Source organism: Panthera tigris, chromosome A1 (assembly GCF_018350195.1).
Source record: "Panthera tigris isolate Pti1 chromosome A1, P.tigris_Pti1_mat1.1, whole genome shotgun sequence".
Taxonomy (NCBI): domain Eukaryota; kingdom Metazoa; phylum Chordata; class Mammalia; order Carnivora; family Felidae; genus Panthera; species Panthera tigris.
The window spans coordinates 186,893,588-186,912,962 of record NC_056660.1 but is presented as its reverse complement, the minus strand read 5'-3'; the positions used below and the strand labels follow the sequence as shown (position 1 = coordinate 186,912,962).

The window sequence follows — 19,375 nt, the reverse complement described above, 5'->3', positions numbered from 1 at the left end:
ATTTGACCACATCCTTCACACCTTACCTTCTCAATGGGGGGTGCCCCTCATTCTCCCACATGCTCTGTTATGTAGGGACAGGGGTCATGATGCACCCCCTTCCATGGTGGTTCTCTGTAACAGGTCCAACCCCTGGATCTCTCCCCCTTCCCTCCTGGGTCACCATTCCTAAGCTGTGGCTCCAACATCTCTTCACTCGACTCTTCCTGTTCCCAATTTCCAGATTCCTTCTGAGGGATTTTCCTGGGAACCTCGACCCTACCATGCAGCCTGAAACAGGTCAGTAAGGTAACCACTACCACAACCACTACCTCCATTCCCCTGCTGATATACAGTCCAGGGTTTCTACAACTATGGTCATTTGATCCCAGACATTGGAATCTTCTGAGAATTCCCTGAAAAATGGAGGCTTCCCCCTGTCCTGAGTTGGATAATGTCTCCCCAAAACCCCTACCTACCCAGAACCTCAGAATGTGACTTTTGGAAACAGGGCCTTCACAGATGAGACCAACTTACAATAAAGTTGTAATGGATTAGGGTGGGCCCTAAACCAATGACTGGTATCCTTATAAGAACAGAAAAGAGAGACATCCAGACATACAGGGGAAAGACTAGGCAAAAGCAGATACAGGAGGAAGACGAGGTCAAGATGGAGACAGAGAATGCATGAATGCAGCAATAAGCCAAGGAGCACTCCAAAAGTGTGAGAGAGTAAAGTTGTACTGTTTTAAGCCACCTAGTCTGAGGCAGCCCTAGCTGTCTGCTGCATTCCCCATTTCCTGACTTACTGTATCTGACTTCCTGGAGACACAGCTGGGCATCTATCTGTGCTTTACGTGCACGTCATCCGAGCCTGATGCTTCATTATATGCTCCATAAAGGTAAAGAATTTTGTTTTGTTCACCACTTATATTCCCAGCAGTTGGCAGTGTTTAGCATGTGGTCAGCTGCTAAAAATAGGTGTTGAATGCAAGAATGAACATGCACTGATGTTCAGGAACTACTAGTGCCGTGGTCAGTGGTCAGGACAATTAACTCGTCTTTTTTTTTTTTTTTTTTTTTTTTTTGAGAGAGAGAGAGAGAGAGAGCGAGCGAGCCAAAGCAGGGGACAGGGACAGAGGGAGAGAGAAACAGAATCTTAAGCAGGCCCCATGCTCAGCACTGAACCCAACGTGGAACTCAAACTTGAACCGTGAGATCACGACCTGAGCCAAAATCAAGAGCCACCCAGGGGTCCCTCCTTGTCTTTTCTTTCTTAAGCAACATTAATAATCAATGAGATAATATGAATCAAGGATTTAACACTATCTGGCTTATTGTAGGCACCCAATAAACATCAACTTGGTGGGTAGTGGGAGTCTTTAAAGAGGACACAGAAACTAGCATATGCTAGGAGTTTTCTAAGAATGATGTTCACTGTGACAAAGGCCCATCATGCTCAGCAATGGAAAAACGTAAGAAACTTGAAACCCTTCTCCCCTTTGTTAACTGGTCCTTTGACTCTATTTCCTCAAACTCTCAAATCTCTCCACTTCCTGCCCTGGTTCAGATGCGATTTCTCTGGACCACCACCAACACTGGAGACACAGGTCTCCAAGGCCAAGGCCATTTCCCAGTGATCCAGCACTCCCTCCTCATACCACTGTGCGTGCTCGCAGGATACATGTACACATCTGGGAGACCCACATCCCCAGAGCCAATGCTCCCGGCCCCTCTCCTGCCCCTCCCCACTCACTAGACCGCCCTTTGCAAGTCACTGTGTGACCATCACTCACTGCCCTGTGCCCTGAGAGATGAACTTCCTCCACGCCTCTCTCTGCCTAGCGAGCTTCTGCTTATCCTTTGAACACAGTCCAAACAGCACCTCCTCTTTGAAGCTTTTCACGTGTCTCTAAGCAACGGGATGTCACCATCTGTACAGTGGTTCACAGTGTGAGCTTTGGAGCCAGGTTGCCGGCCTTCAAATCCTGGCTCTGCCATCTTCGTAGCTGCATGGCTTTAGGTAAGTCATTTAACTCTCTAAATTCTCCTGAGTCTCACCTGTAAAATGAGGATAATTACAGTACCTTCTGGGGGGGCTGCCTGAGGACTTTGATAATGGAAGGAAATGTGTATCAAGCAAGCGTCCATTAATGTACATTAATGTGGACTATCATTACTGATGTTGAGGCCTCCAGGGTGTGGTTGAGTCCACAGCCTCTCCTGGCAGAGCCTCCCGTAGGTCTACAGGTTATACGTGGGGCTCAGTAAATGCTGACTGAAGGGGCTGTCTGCCAGTAAGGCCATGGAGATGGTCCAAGGAAATAAGCCAGTATTCTGCCATCCCCACTCATGGTCTAGAAAGGTTGCCTGTGGCCCTGGGCTTCCTCCTTTCTCACCAGAATGCTGAAATCCCTTCCTCCCAAAGCAGGCTTCCAGGGAGGTTCCTGACAACTGGGAAGATATCCCTAGTGGTCTGACAACACTTCTCCCACAAACCACTTCATGGCCAATCTCAAAAGTAACCATACAAAATAAGCCCTGAAGTATTAAGAGATAACGCCTGCAACTTGCTTCCAGAAAAAAAAAAAAAAGTATTAAGATGGAAGAAGAGAATGATAAGGCAAATGTGTGAAATGTTCACAATTGTGAACCGTGTTGGCAACTCTCCTGTATGTTTGATATTATTTCAAAACAGAAAATGAACACAAAAGGAGAGACTAACGAGATCTATCAACTCAGAACCAACAGCCTTGTCCCACTAACCCCCGCCTTCTCACGTCCCTCGAGGGGAAGTTCGTGTTACCCCATCATTGACTTCAAGGCTGGCTGCAATTCTTTTGCCCGTCCTAAGTCACACTCTGCACAGCAGATCGCACGGTCTCAAAGCCCCAGCTCTCCCACTTAATAGGGAAGTCCTGGCTGAGCATTTAAGCTCTCAGAGGCCATTTCTCTACCAGCAGGGTGGAGTTACTGGGAGCCATGCTACCTGCCCCAAAAGCCTGTTTCAACAGCGAAATCCAGGAAGGCAGTGTGTGGGCTGTAGGACACAGACTCCAGATAAGGTGTCTGTGATGTGCAGCAGTCACTCTGCTCAGAGCTGAACAGACACGGCCCTGGCCTGCCCTCGCGGGCCTGCTGTCTAGGGGGGAGGCTGGTTCTAAATCAGATAATCCCATTAATAAGTGTAGAATTACAAATCATGCTGAGTGCTGAAGCAATAATGCACGGTGGTCTGAGAATGTAACAAGGGTCCCAGGCCCGACCTTGTCTGGAGGGGAGTAAAGAAAGGCTTCTCTGAGGAAGCGATGTTTGAGCTGACAGCTAGCTAGACAAAAAGTAGGTTACAGCACACTAAAATCCCACAAGAGTAGGGAAGTATATAAACCAAATTGTTAACAGAGAACTCAAGTTAAATGACACCATTAGTAAGGAACAGGCCAAATCAAGGTAGGGGACATTTATCAGAACAAATGACCTGGTTTCTCCAAAAATCAAGGTCATGGGGAAAAATGCTTTTAAGGGAGGGGGGTGCAGGGAAGGGAGGCTATCAGACAATTAAAAACTTAAAGAGTAATTTAAAAAAAATTTTTAAGTTTATTTATTTATTTTGAGAGAGAGAGAGAGCAAGCAAGGGAGGGGCAGAGAGAGAGAGAGAGAGAGAGAGAGAGACAGAATATCCCAAGAAGACTCTGCACTGTTAGTACAGAGCCTGATATAGGACTCAAACCCATGAACCACGAGATCATGACCTGAACCAAAACCAGGAGCTGAATGCTCAACCAACTGAGCCACCCAGGTACCCCTTAAAGAGTAATTTTTAAGAAATGTAATACATGGACCTTATCAGGATGATGATTTGAATAAACCAACTATAAAAGCCATTTTTGAGACAAGTGGGGAAGCTTAATATGGACTGGGCAATAATAGATATTAATGAATTGTTAATTTTGTTAGGTGTGATAGTGGCATAGTTGTTACATTTAATTTTCAATGTTTATTTTTGAGAGAGAGAGAGAGAGAGAGAGAGAGAGAGAGAGCGCGCGCGAGAGAGAGGGCTCGAGTCAGGGAGGGGCAAAGAGAGAAGGAGACACAGAATCCAAAGCAGGTTCCAGGCTCTGAGCTGTCAGCACTGAGACTGATGCAGGGCTTGAACCCACAACCCGTGAGATCATGACCTCAGCCAAAGTTGGACACTTAACCGACTGAGCCACCAAGGCATCCCCAAAGTTGTTACTTTAAAAAAAAAAAAGCCTGTTAGCAGATATTTATATGTAAAATCACATGTTGTCTGGGGAACAGATGAAACAGGTACTAAGCTAAGTGGAAAGTACATGGGGATTCATTTTACTATTCTCCCTACTTTTGTGTATCTTTAAAAATTTCTATCATAAAAGTTAAGAAAAAAACAGAGGTACACTCCAAAGAATTAGACATGCTCTGAGCTGTCTGGGATTTTTGCAATGATCAGAAAAATCAACTGTCATCAAGCACAAAGCTGTCTTCCACAATGTCACATCTAATGACTCCACAAATTTTAGTGTGTTAGACCAACCACAGTGAAACCAATTCCCTTCTGATGGGCATTTAGGTTCTTTCCAACTTTTCCATACAGCAATTGAATCTAGTTCCTGATGCTTCTCTTCTAATGACCATCCCTTCCCATTCTTGTTCCCTCAACCCACCCACCCACCCAAGTCACTGGATGATCATTTCTGGAATAAGTAGCTCGTGGTACCAGTGTGGATGTCTCTATCATAAAGGATGTCCAGGCTCTGGCACTACCTGCTCCAGTGACCTCTAAGGGAGCCAATGCCTCTGGACAATTCAAATTTGGCCTCAGAAGGAGTCAGTTCTCAAGTAAGTGCCACTTGGAGGTAGGAGGCAGCACACACTGAGGGGGCTAAGAGGGAGCACTAGGAGTTTTCTGGCCAGGGCCGAAGGCACTTCAACAACCCTTACCCAGCCCAAGATGGGTCCCAGGCTGGTTCCCTGCTGCAGATGGGGCCCCTCAGGTCTGGGAAGGTATCAGAGTTCCCTCCTTATTCTCCTCCAGTGCTTTTCCCACTCTGGGTTCCCATTCCTTTCAAACACAGCCAGGAGACACCATTTTGACCTAACCAAATGGCATTGATTTTTTTCAAAACAGTAATACCTAGGTTTAGCAAAGCTGCTGGGAAGCAGGCACTCTCCCACACCACTGGTGGAAGTGCAAACAGGTGCAACCTTTCAGGAATTAACCGGTGATATGCAAAGTTCTCAAAATTATACCCTGTGACCAACAATTTCATTTTAGGAATTTATTCCCATGACCATACTCACAGACAGACTTGGATCAGTACCGCAGTGCTATTTATTTATTTATTAAAAAAATTTTTTTAAACATTCATTTATTTTTGAGAGAGAGAGACAGACACACAGAGCATGAGCAGGGGAGTGGCAGAGAGAGAGGAAGACACAGAATCCAAAGCAGGCTCCAGGCTCTGAGCTGTCAGCACAGAGCCCGACGTGGGGCTCAAACTCACAAACCATGAGATCATGACCTGAGCCAAAGTCGGATACTTAACCAACTGAGCCACCCAGGCACCCCCCACAGCGCTATTGAAAATCAAATGGTACATGAGAGGGGCTCCTGGGAAGCTCAGTCAGTTGAGCGTCTGACTTCTGCTCAGGTCATGATGTCACAGTTTGTGAGTTCAAGCCCCGTGTCCAGCTCTGTGCCGACAGCTCAGAGCCAGGAGTCTGCTTCAGATGCTGTGTCTCCCTCTATCTCTCTGCCCCTCCCCCGCTCGCGCTTTCTCTCTCTCAAAAATAAATAAATATGAAAAAATTTTTAAAAAATCAAATGGTACACGAGAAATGCCTCAAAGGACAAGGGAGAAATGGATGAAAGAGCTGTGTTGTATAAATAAACAAATGGAATATTACTTAGCAAGAAAAAGGAATAAACTCCTAATAGCTATAACATGGATGCATCTCAAACATATTACGCTACGGAGAAAAAGGCAGACAGAAAAGAGTACGTATGTATAACTCTATGTATATCAAACTCTAGGAAAGACAAATACAATCCAGAGAGACAAACAGTAGATGGCTTGCCTAGGGCTGGGAGCAGGATGGAGTGAGTGACTGAGAAGGGGCACAGAGGAGCTTTCTAGGTCAATGGCAATGTTGTACATCTTTTCTTCTTAAGATTCTGTTTTTAAGTTTATTGGGGCAACTGGGTGGCTTGGTCGGTTAAGTGACTCTTGATTTCGGCTCAAGTCATGATCTCATGGTTCGTGGGTTCAAGCCCCACATCAGGCTCTGTGTTGCTGGTATGGAGCCTGCTTAGGATTCTCTCTCTCTCCTCTCTCTCTGGCCCTCCCCTGCTTGTGCATGTGCTCGCTTGCTCTCTCTCCCTCTCAAAATAAGTAAATAAACGTAAAAAAAAAAATTTTTTTTTTTACGTTTATTTGTTTATTTAAGCATTCTCTCTATATCCAATGGGGGGGGGGGCTCGAACTGATGACCCAGAGGTCAAGAGCCACGTGCTCCACCAACTGAGCCAGCTAGGTGCTCTGGCAATGTTCTGTATCTTAGTTACATGAATGCACACATTTATCAAAACTCACTATACACTGTAAACTGCACACTTAAGATCTGTACATTGTACCATAGGTATAGCTATCTGGGTGGCTCAGTCAGTTGAGTGTCCAGCTTCGGGTCAGGTCATGGTCTTATGGTCTGTGAGTTCGAGCCTCGCATGGGGCTCTGTGCTGACAGCTCAGAGCCTGGAGCCTGCTCCCGATTCTGTGTCTCCTCTCTCTGCCCCTTCCCAGCTTGCACGCTCTCTCTCAAAAATAAATAAACATTAAAAAATTTTAAAAAAAGATCTGTACATTGTACTCTAGATTATAACTCAGTTTTAGGAAATGAATAAGCATTCCACCTAAATATCCAACAAGAAGATGAGCCAATCAAATCCTGGTGTATCCACACAGGAAAACGTGATGCATGATACTGTAGAAAAGTAGTTAATGATGTAGAAAGCTATTTGGTATATACAGTGAAGGAAAAAATTAAGTTATAGAACCATAATATATATTTAGATAGAAAATGACCAAAAAGAAATAGTCCGTCCATTCATTCAATAAAAACTATATACCTTCATAATTACCATGAACAGAAATGCCAAAAAAAAAAAAAAATCCCTTCTGGTCACAGAGCTTCTGTTCATTGGTTTCACAGAAAATATTTAAATTATTAAAATATACACATTAAAAAATCAAATGGTACAGCACAGTATAAAGTACACTACTTGTGTTCGAACACACAAACATATACCATATTTGTGTTTGTTTACACATGGAACAACTTTGGAAGGATGCACAAGAAGCTGGAATTGGTGGCACCTTTGAGAGAAAAACTCACAGAATGAGACAGGGTGAAGAAAGCCTATTTACTACCTACCCTTTCATATAGTTGGATTTTTTTTTACCATGTTCTCATATTACCTATTCTAAATAAGCACAATTGCCTGTTTCTAATTTTTTTTTTTTTTTTTGCTGGTGTCCAATAGCCAGGATTTCGGTGAAGAATGATACAGAAATGCATGAAATGAACAGAGTGTTTTGAGGCAAGGTATTTTCCATTTTTACTAAAAAAAAAAAAGCAAAAACAAAATAAAACTGTATCATGATAACATGCACACAAAGGAACAGAAGAACCTAAACCAAAATATCAACAGAAATGACTTCCAAATGGTGAGACTAACTTTCTTTGCTTGTATTTATTTTTGCAGTTTCCTAAGCAAACAAGCAAAACAAAAACGAAAACAAAAAATCAAAAACAACCCACCCCAGTCTGTGTGTGTGTTTAATAACATTTAAAAAAACAAAAAGAGAGAAAACAGCAGACCCAGTGTCACCTCTTTCTGCCAGGTGCTCAGATACTCCAGACAATCGTTGGCTGTACTCCCTTTACCCAAGGGGCAGTATGGTTTAGAAAGACAAAGAAGAAGTCAAGGGCAAGGGCACAGGGCCAGCTCAAGGCCTTAAATGTCCTCTCCTTACTTAGCATACGCTTCCCCAGCCAACCAGGGTGCCTGCCAACCCCCTTCTCCACCTCAAAATCAAGGCCCCAAAGGCCCATACCCATGTATTTTCTCCTGGGACACCTGGGAGGCAGGTGGGGCAGGGATCACACTATCCTGAGGTGCAGATGAAAGGAAGCCTGCAAGATAACTTGCATCTTCCACAGATAAGGTACACAGAGACCAAGTCTCAGGTGAGCACTGTGGGCACACTGAGCACTTCTGTTGTCTAAGACCAGAGGGGCTCATGAGAAAACACCCAGTTCTGATTCACCTTTGTCCCCAAGCTTCCTGTAGAACACAAGTAGGGATACTGGAGTCTGGGTGTCTTAAAGCTGGATGCCACCATGAATGACATCTCATCCAGCCCCCCAACCTCATTTCTCACTCCATCTTCTGTCTTCTGCATACAACCCCAGGGGTAGCCCAGATCACCCTTATAAGTGGGACTGTAGCAAACCCCTCCTTATACTAAAAGCCTCACCCTTCCCTCCAGAAAGGGGCCCTGAGGGCCAGCTGCTTAGGGTCTCCCTTGAAGACCACAACCATAAGGCAGCCTTGTCAGTAGGCAAGGGCTTCTCAAAACCAGCCATTTGGGGTCTGAGAGGCTTGAATGACACATTTCTGGAACTGAGCTGGGCAGACACGTTCTGTCACCAGTGTCTAGAATATTTTCTTATTGATAGATCTGGTTTTATCTCATGATTTGGGAAGAACTGTCCCTTGAGTGTGCAGAAACCCAAAAGGAGGGCAAGAGAATAGAAAAGCCAATTATGGGGTGACCTAGTCAAATTGTGGAGCATGGGCTTGGGTCAACACTTTTTATAAAGAGTCAAATGTTCAACCGTGCAGTGGAGAAATTTGAGGAATTTAGGGAGAAGAGCGAGAAGGAAAAATATTGATGTTGGAAGTGCAAAATAAAAGGATGTGAAAGCTTTAGAAGCCATTAGAAAACAATGTGGCTTTAATCCAGGGGTGGCAGACCGAGCTGGGGTGAGATTCTGTCGTGTCCAGCTGTCAGAGTTCAGGCAAGAGAAGACGGCCCGGAGGGGTCCCTACTCTGCCCTGGCAGGTCAGAACACCATCATGTCCACCCCAGGGAGAGGCAACAGCAAAGGCCAAATCACTTCAAGGTGAGAAGCACCATATACAAGTGAGGTGCCAGAGCCAAATAAGGAAGGCCCTGGCCTGGCAATCAGCCCTTCCAATGCCCAAAGCAAGGCCAGAGCCCATGGCTGCTGGCTTCTCAGGGTGGCTTAAAGAAAATCCAACTTACAGAGTCATTGTAACACCGACTAAAGCCAAAGCCTACAATGCCACGGATGGAAGAGCCTTGACTCCCCTGCCTTGCATTTCCAATCTTTGTTAAAATGGACGTTTTTGCAAATGAATCTACGGTCAAGCTCTGATACAATGATCTATTCGCTCTCAACAGAGTCACTCATACCCTCTGAGTCTTGTAGTTTCCCATCTGTAAAACAGGGTCAATCCCAGCACTAGGGCAGATATGAGAAGTGAGATAATACATGGAGGACATGCTTGGCACACTGCCGGCATCAGGAAGTGCTCAATAAACAGTAGCCGCTAACATTATCATCGCTAAATGTCACTTTTGTTGGTGGTGTTTAGGAAGATCTTTGTATAAATTCAATCACAAATCAGTAAAAATGTCCTTGATCAGTCTACCGGTTCACGAAATGTGGTCTCACACAGCTCAAGTTCTCTAAGTGTGGAAGGAAGCAAGCTTCAGGAAGCAGCTGATTGCTCTGCAGATCTGGAGCAGGGCAAGGAGACCCCCAAGGTGCCACATGACCCCAATCCTAGGAGGAGGTGAACAGGATGAAGGAGGGAACCTCTAGCATGCAGGCTCCCAGGAGCCCCGGAAGATAAAGCTACCAGGTCAAAACAAGTAGGGCTTGTCGACATGGTTTTGAGAGGGTGGGATCTTAAATTTTAAACTTATTTTAAAGCTAATTTTAAACTTAAGGTGGATTCACCTTTTGGGGGGGAAAGGGGAAGGAGGCTCTCAGCTTTAATCTGAATATTCATGAGGACATATACCTGGTCACCAGAAAACATCACCAACAGTCTCACTGTCCCCACTGGCGACAATGATCATCTGTGATCATGTTCTCCTTCCCTCATGTTCAATGAAGAAGTTCAAGGGCACAGGTGTTACAAGTAAGAAACCTGATTCCCCTGTACTGGCTGGCAGCCCTTCACCCCAACAGAAAGTAGCTGGAGAAAGGGGTTCCAGGTTTGCTCTAGAAGAAGCAATGGGGCAGGAAAGATGATGAAGGGAGCAATTTAAGTCTGAGCATGGGATAAAGGTGGCCTGAGAGGGAGACACTTCTCTAGAGCGATCTGGATGGAAGGAGGGTTCCATGGCTGCTTAGATTTTGCCGAGGGCACCTAGCTTCTGGGTCCCAGGTACGTGACTTTTGGCCAACTGAGGCCTCTCCCAGCCTCAACCCCATCACCATCCAATGGCCCAAAGGGATAATGATCCTTGTCTTAATCAGGACTACCTGTCACACTTGTGAAGCGTTCACAAGGTGGTCACAAACCCCAAGCCTTACTCTGCATACACCCTATGTGAAAGGGACTATCAGTTTCACATTCAGCTTCCACTCAGCAATCGGTAAGTGTGAGGGCACAATTCCTGTCATGTGCCTACCACAGTTCTTAGGTCCTCTCATCACTCCTAACATTCCTATCAAATTCACCCCCCAGGCTACAGAAAAGGAAACTAAAGAAGATTCATTCTTTTCACCACTCCACTCAGATCAGGGAGGCTCCATTCTAGACACGGACACCTGGCACTGAACAAGACAGGCACAGGACTATTCTTGCAGAGCGTACATTCTAGTGTAGGGGAAAAGGTAATAAACAGGCAATAATTCCAGATGCTGGTAAATACTATAAAGGAAACAAAATAGGATGCTTTGATAGACACAGAGGAATAGTATTAGAGAAAGGCAGACTTCAAATAGAGGGAACAGCCAGTGCAAAGGCCCTGAGACACAAAATGAGCTTGACTTATTAAAGGAAGAGAAAGGAGGCCAATGTGGGGAGGCCAATGTAGGAGACAAGAGATGAGAGCAGGTGGAGCCCAACTATTTCAGATATTACAGGTACAGGTAAGAACTGGTAATTTTACTGAGAGCAATGGGATGACAGCGGAGGTCTTTAAGCAGGGAACTGACACGATCTAAGTTCTGGTGGTGGTGGGAAGAATGGACGGTGGAAGCCAGGTTCAAAGAAGTTTAGAGAGGTCATACAAGCAGCTCGGGGTTTCACCGCCATAACTAGTGTGCATCTGACACCACAGTTCCTTTCCACAGTGTCACATTTTACACACTACAGTGTAATGCTATTCTGGAATGGCACATCTGACAAAGTGGGGCTTCCACTAGCTGGGTGATCAAGCCTTGCTTCCTGCATCAGTCAACTGAGCATAACCACGCCCGGGTCGATGATGACAGTTCAACGGCACACACACAAACACGCTTTGTGTTTATCTGGAAACATTTGACAAACAACAGTGTGTACTGTGTGCCAGACACTCACAAAATTGTTCTACAGTGTTAGAAATGTAGTACTAGAATAGATGTTGACTAAAAAATTACTCTGGGAAAAATGAAAGGCCAGCCCTCATTCCTTAAGAAAGAAATTCCTTAAGAAAGGTGAGGCTGGTATGGCTGCTGGGTTCCCCTTAGCTCTCGCTTTTCTCTGCAAACTCTCCATAAAACCAAATTGTCTCAAGAAGCATCTGGGGCGTCTGGGTGGCTCAGTCGATTAAGCATCCAACTCTTGGTTTCGGCTCAGGTCATGATCTTAAGGTTTGTTAAGTTTGAGCACCGCTTCAGGCTGTCATCCACTGTCAGTACAGAGCCCACTTTGGATCCTCTGTCCCCCTCTGTCTCTGCCCCTCCCCTGCTCACATACACGCTCTCTCAAAAAATAAACATTAAAAAAAAAAAGCATCTGCTTCTTTGAACAGCGAGTGGAAATAAAGGAGGAAAATAGTTAATATGGGGGGGGTCATTTACATTATAAACCAAAGTAACCTGGGATTGCCCTGATAAGACCAGCTTCAAGGTCACAGAGGACCCTAGGCATCAATCCCTGAGTTTTCCATTTCTATCCTGTAAAGCCTCGACAAAGCTCTTCTCCCTCTGAGGCAGGCAGCCCAACAGGAAACTAAGAGCGATATGGCTTGGGTGAGGCACAATTAATGGGGGACCGCCTGCCCCTGCTCCTCTGAGTGGCTGGAGGGGTGTTCAGAACACTCATATAAAAGACTGGGGATTCTCAGGTGACTGAGCTGGTTGAGTTTATACTGCTTTCAGAAATCCTTCCTGCTAGAAAGAGACAAATTATACCAGTCATTGCTCCCAAGCTATGAGGAGAACTGATAACCACTCAAGCCTATGATCAACAAGGAAACCCAATTTCCATGGCAGTTCTTACTAGTTCATTTAGCCACTACCTCCAGAAAAGGACCAGGACTATACTGCCTGGCCTACCAACCCACTATCTCTGCCTTCTAACACTTTAAGACCTAGATTTCTTCTCCAGATGCTCAGAATGTGTGGCACCTTGGCCATTCTGCTCCAGGGAGAAGACCAAAAAAGCTACAGCCTGGGTAACCAACACAAGACAGAGATAGACTAACAGGTACAGGCAAAAGAAAAAAATATTAATTTGGCTGGAAGACAGCCAGTCCCTAATGAGGGGGCAAAAAAACAACAACCCTGAATATCTGGTGACTTTGTAAGGAGAACTCCACAGACACTGGATGCAAATGCACTACCTGTGTAGGGACCCAGGTACCCCACTAGGAAGACCTCTCCTTCCCTATATTGGGTTGAATTGTATCCACCCCCTTCCCACCAAATTCATGTCCACCTAGGAAATAGGGTCTTTTCAGATGTAATCAGTTAAATTAAAATACTGTATTAAAGGAGACCTTATTCCAATGACTGGTGTCCTTATAAGGAGAAAAAACAAACATAGAACGCTGTGTGACAACCAGCTCAGAGTTTGGAACGAGGCATCTACAAGCCAAGAAAGGCCAAGGATCAGAAAGACTCTGCCAACACTTTGATTTTGGACTTGTAGCCTCCAGAATTGTGAGAGAACACATTCCTATTGTTTTAAGTCCTCTCCTCAAGGCAACCCTAGAGAACCAATATACTCCTCTATTTCACACCTGTTTCCCAAACCACCCTTCTCAGTCTCAGCCCAAAGGCAGAAGGCAAGACACACAGGCCCTTGCCTCAGTGGCCATCAGCACTTCCTTTGAGGTGAGGGGAGGGCAGGGATCCCATTTCAGCTGCCCCCAGAGGCAAACTGGCAGGGGAGTGTTTGTTTTCTCCTCACAGCCTCCCAGTTTTGTCGCCTCTCATTTAGACTGGTTTTTCTTAAAGTTTACTCAGTTCCATCCTAGAGATTTGTGGGGTTTTTTTTGTTTGTTTGTTTTTGTTTTTGAGGGAGACATAACTTCTATATACCTTACACTTTCGCTTACCTAACATTTCTTTCTACTGAGTCACAACTTTTACTATCTTAAAAGGAACTGTTAGGTCATTACAATCAATGGGAAATCAGCATCATTTATCCTATGCAGAACTTGCTGGATTTTCATTTTTTAAATTTCACATTAAAATGAATACACAATAATTGTTTCTTTTAAAGGTACCACTTAAAATAAGCTCTTGTGGCAATATTATGGGAAATATAGCTTTAAGGACTACAGTCGCGATCTCTTGAGTTCCTAACCAGTAAACCAGTTAAAGCTCTCCAATCTCCAGTTTCTCCCCCACAATTTTCCGGGAGAAGGCTAAGGGCAGGAAGAAAGCAAGGCCATCAGGAGATCCAGTACCTACAAGGGACGACCAGAGGACATCGAATGGAGACCCAAAGGCACTTTAAATACCCAGCCACACAACCGCGGCAGGGAGGAACTGACCTTCTCGCGCAGGGTGCAGTGGACGTCTGAGGCGACGCGCCCTTCCCACCACGGCTCATCCATCATCGGGTATGCAGCACAGAGATCCGACGCTACCGGGCTCTCAGGGCGCACCCTGCGTGGACACGGGCAACTTGAGCAGCTGCAGCACGCCTCCCCGGCTCGGACCCGCGGCATCCCTATTCTCGCTCGTCCCCGGCCAGGGCCCGAATGGGCGCCCCTTCCTACCCCGCTGAGAGGAGCCGGTGGTCGCCTCCGGTCCCAGCCAAGGGTGCGGTGCCCCCTTGCCCTCTGCTCGAGGGAGCCGGGGCCACCTGGAACTCTGCAACAACTTGCAGAATTTTTATCTTCCTTTTTGCAAAAGTTGCGCAGAAAGTTGCCGACTCCGCTAGCTCACCCAAGGCTGGAGCTCCGGCAGCGGCCACCGGCTCGCCGTCCCCAACTCCTCCCCCGCCGCCCAGCCTTTGTCCTGCTCCCACATCCTGCCCTCGAGCCGGGGCGAAACTCACGCATCCCTCTTCGGGCGTGGGGGGCTGCGGGTGCCAGGCCCCTCTCAGGGCCAAGCCGGCGGTGCCCTCGGTTGTCTGCACGCGGCTGGGCGCGCGCGCGCGGGGCGCCCCACGCTCTCGACGTTCGCCTCCGCAGCCCCGCTCGCCCTCGTCGCCGCCGCGCCCCTGCTTGCGCTCGGGTCCCGCCGCGGCTCGCAGCCTCCCGGCCGCCGGGGGCCTCCCTCCCTCGCTGGGGGAATTGGGGGCCGGGCCACGCGCATGCGCCGGCGGCCCGCACCCCGTGGGGCGGGGGGCTGGGAATTGGAGTCTTTCTTTCGCCGGCGCTGGCTCCGCTTCCTGCCCGCCCGCCTCCCCCGCTTGGGTGGAAAGCTTCCTCTCACCTTCGCGGAGGCTCTGGGTGGCCTCCTGGGCTCCTCGCCGGCTTCCGCGGGGAGCTCAGGGACCGCAGCGCCACCTGCGCGCACCACGCGTGAAGAGCGCGGGCAGGATGCCCCCAGAAAGTTCTGTCTCCCGCGTGCGCTGCTGTGGCCAATTTTACGTCGGTTCCACCTGTTTTTTCTTTCTTAATTCTTCTTCTTCTTCTTTTTTTTTAAAACTCGTCTCGAGATGGGGAGGTAGATTTCTAAACGGACAATTCCCACGAACGCTCCAGAAAAGCCGCTCTTGGTTACCCACGAGTCCTGAATTCAAAAGGAGGCTCAGTGAATCAACTGGTATTTATTGTGTTCCTGCAGAGTGTAGATCTGCGTCTTGGAGTGGTGGAAAACCAACGGTACCGTGGATGGAAAGCATTGTCTTTTTAATTCAGCTGATTGTTTTCGGAAAGGCACTCCCTTTAATCAGCTGATCTATTGGCACCACAGTGGGCTGTCCTCTTGGCTGATGGTTTTTTTGTGATACTTTTTGAGATTCGCAGACTTGTTTCAAACCCACCTACAAACTGGATAATTTTTGCCGAGTTCCTCACGTGTTCTAAGACGGGGAACCCTCTTGTGTAAAATGGGAATAAAAATTGCACCAGCCTGTTGAAGATACTGTATTATTAAAGAAGATAATTCGTGTGAAGTGATAATTGCCATGTCAGGTATAAAAAGAACACTCAATAAATAGCCACCACTAAAGCGCCTTTAGTTTCTGACTGGTTTCCTGAAAGCACATACCCACCTGGAAAAAAATTTTAAAGTCAGCTTTGACAAGCTTCAACTGGAGCTTAACAATTTTAATGTAAAATATATATAGTGTATAATACGTATATTATACAGTATATATACTCTTGTAAAAGTGTGAAATACCTAGGAATAAAGTTACTGAGAAATAAAGGCTTTTAATGAAGACATTATAAAAGTTGAAACATAATAAGAAAGTCTTGAAGACATAGAAGGTGAAAATACCAACTTTACCCAAATTTAGTCCTTTAATAAAATTCTAATGATTGTAGGTAGATGAGGCTGGAAAAGATAACATGTAACACTTTCTGTAACATTCAAATGGAAGAATATCCATGAGAAAATCTAAGAATTTTAAATTTAAAAAATGGAGGAGATAGACCTATATTACCAAATCTTAAAACATATTGCTAACCTGGGGTGCCTGGCTGGCTCAGTCGGAAGACCATGCAACTCTTGATCTTGGGTTCATGAGTTCGAGCCCCACGTCGAGTGTAAAGATTAATTAAAAAAAAAAACAATAAAACATAAATTTAAAAAAACATATTGCTAAGGTATAATTATAATAGTGTGGTGTCAATACAAGAGTGGATTGATAACCATCAGTGGAATAGCTGAAGTCTAGAAACGTATACAACATACTTAAAACCCAATCTTAGGATAAATGTGGCATTTCACTTTTGTGTGGAAAAGGATAAATTCTTCAATAAATTAGGCTGAGGAAATTAGTTAATTTGGGGGTAAAAGTAAAACTAGAGATTTATTTCAATCATCATTCAAATTAATATAAGAACCTGTCAAATGACAAAACTAAAATAGTGATGCCTGGGTGACTCAGTCAGTTGAGCGTCTGACTTCAGCTCAGGTCATGATCTCACCGTTCCTGAGTCTGAGCCCCCACATTGGACTTAACCACTTCAGATCCTCTGTCTGCCCCACCCTCTCTGCCCTTCCCCCACTCATGCATGCATGTTCTCTCAAAAATGAATAAACATTTATAATAAATGAATAAACATATATATATACATGTACTATATAATATATATATACATATATATTATATACATACATACCTGCCAAATGACAAACCAAAACAATTTAGTAACAAGTCTGATGTCCTTTATTCAAGGGAACACAGTCCATGGATTGGGAGAGTGCAGTGTCTCACCAGCAGTGGAGACCTCTTCCAGAGGGATTTTGGGCAAGAACAAGTTTTATAGAATGTTACAAGAGGTAATGCAGAAGCAAGGCATGACTCATTAAGAGGTTAGAGATTTCCTTATAAGGCTAGCAGGTCCTATTTCCTAAGGTAAGATAAACTAGCTAAAGCTAACTTGGAGATGTGTGATTGGTGTATATTAGGTTTCCTTGCCAGGTGTTTCCAGAAAAGTGCAGAATGACTTAGGTTTAGATTTGTGATGTGGCACAGACTACTAGGGTGGCCTCTGTTTTAGGGGTCCCTATCTATAAATTAGCTTTATCAAGCCCAAAGAACTACAAACAACAACAAAATAGAAGACAATTAAGAGAAAATATAGGTGCATTATTTCAGAAGAGAAAGCCCAGATATAAAGCACAGGAAGAAAGCCAAGGATGAGTATATATATTCGAGTAAATATGCAAGAGTTAGTTAGATATATCAGATGTCACAAAAAGGGCAAATGACAGATTGGAGAAAATGTTTTTAACAAATGTGACAAAAGGTAGATCTTACTATCTGAACCTCTCATAAATGATTACCACATGAAACATATCAAAATTCAGAATTTCATGTATGCCATGAAAGAAGGAATTCAAAAGGATTAGTATCATTTTTAAAATGTTCATACTGGGGTGCCTGGGTGGCTCAGATGGTTAAGCATCCCACTTCGACTCAGGTCAAGATCTCGCAGTTTACAGGTTCAAGACCTGTGTTGGGCTCTGTGCTGACAGCTTAGAGCCTGGAGCCTGCTTCGGATTCTGTGTCTCCTCTCTCTGCCCCTCCCCCACTTGTGCTCTATCTCTCTCTCTCAAAATAAATAAATAAATGTGAAAGGAAAATTTTTAATGTTCATACTCCCTACAAACACATTAAAAATTTTTTTAGAAACTTTGTGATACATCTTTGTTGAGGATTTTTAAAAACACAGCAGGCAAAAATTAAAAAATAAAATAAAATAAAATAGGGGCACCTGGGTGGCTCAGTTGGTTGAGCATCCAACTTTGGCTCAGGTCATAATCTCACAGTTTGTGGGTTCGAGCCCCACGTCGGGCTCTGTGCCGACAACTCAGAGCCTGGAGCCTGCTTCAGATTCTGTGTCTTCCTCCCTCGGCACCTCCCCCACTTGTGCTCTGTCTCTGTCTCTCAAAAATAAATAAACATGAAAAAATTAAAAAAAAAAAATACAGCAGGCGAGGGGTGCCTGGGTAGCTCAGTAGGTAAAGCGTCTGACTCTTGATTTGGGTTCAGGTCATGATCTCATGGTTTGTGGAATCGGGCCCCAAGTCAAGCTCTGTGCTGACCGTGTAGAACCTGCTTGGGATTCTCTCCCTCTCCCTCTCTCTCTCTGTTCCTCCCCCACTCGTGCTCTTTCTCAAAATAAATAAAAATTTAAAAAATCTATACATAACATGTGAGTGCTTGCTTTGGCAGCACATATACTAAAATAGGAACAATGCAGAGAAGATTATCGTGGCCCTGTGTAAAGATGACACATAAAAATATAACATGCAAGGTTGACAAATATATGTTTGGGACAAATATATGTTTGGTGTTGTTGGGAATATAATCCTATCTTACTAAAAGATGGTCTTACTAAAATTTTTTAATATATCATTTGATCTAATTATTCCACTTCTGAAATTTCATTTTATTTTATTTTTTAATTAAAATTTTTTTTTAACATTTATTTATTTTTGAGAGACAGAGCACGAGTGGGGGAGGGACAGAGAGAGAGAGGGAGACACAGAATCTGAAGCAGGTTCCAGGCTCTGAGCTGTCAGCAGAGGCCAACGTGGGGCCTGAACCCACGAACTGTGAGATCAAGACCTGAGCCAAAGTCGATGCTTAACCAGCTGAGCCACCCAGGCTCCCCTTTAATTATTTTTAAGCTTATTTATTTATTTTGAGAGAGAGACAGAGCGTGAGCGGGGAGGGGCAGAGAGAGAGGGAGACAGAGAACCCCTAGCAGGCTCCGAGCTGTCAGCACAGAGCCTAAAGTGGGGTTCGAACTCATGAACTGTGAGATAATGACCAAGAGTCAGATGCTCAACTGACTGAGCCACTCAGGCACCCTTCTGGAAATTTATTAAAAAAAAAAAAAAAAGCAGATGAGTGTAAAGATTTCTTTACAGGTGGTTTTATCACAATGCTTTTTTACTGTAGTGAACTATTAGAACAGGTACTGGTTAAATAATAAATCATGATTAGAACAGGACTGGTTAAACACACATGCAAAAGAAACTGAAGAATATTTATAAAAGTATTAACTGTGCAATCAGTGGTAGGATTATGGAAAATTTTATTTTACTTTTTATTCTAAGATATCTGTATTTCTAAGTTTTCTACAAGAAACATGCATTACTCTTATAATCAGAAAAAAAGTAAATGTTATTAAAATAGAATCACATGGTAAAATTACTAGAGTGGCCTTCCATTGAATAACAACTCACAGGGGTGCCTGGGTGACTCAGT

The 19,375-nt window shown here is 44.8% G+C and overlaps 1 protein-coding gene and 1 non-coding gene across 9 annotated transcripts in view; one reads left to right on the top strand and one right to left on the bottom strand.

The window, feature by feature from the left end:
• Window positions 1–15,388, bottom strand: part of CCNJL (cyclin J like) — an 82,877-nt gene extending 67,489 nt beyond the window's left edge. For 6 of the 8 annotated variants that reach the window (XR_006220248.1, XR_006220242.1, XR_006220241.1 and 3 more), the window contains exons 1-2: window positions 14,537–14,623; window positions 14,028–14,142 (exon numbers count right to left, since the gene is read on the bottom strand). Coding sequence is in view for 3 of the 8 variants with exons in the window: in XM_042993218.1 (XP_042849152.1) it covers window positions 14,028–14,093 (66 nt within the window). In the remaining 5 variants the exon portion in view is untranslated. Of the gene's footprint in view, window positions 1–14,027; window positions 14,151–14,536; window positions 14,624–14,916 lie in introns of those variants that run through there. The other 2 variants (XM_007077608.3, XM_015535481.2) reach the window with 2 other exon arrangements.
• A 2,930-nt stretch (window positions 15,389–18,318) lies between these two features.
• LOC122232133 lies at window positions 18,319–18,430 on the top strand. The gene has a single exon (XR_006209495.1). It is a non-coding gene; the product is annotated as a U6 spliceosomal RNA (small nuclear RNA).
• The last annotated feature ends 945 nt before the right edge of the window (window positions 18,431–19,375 follow it).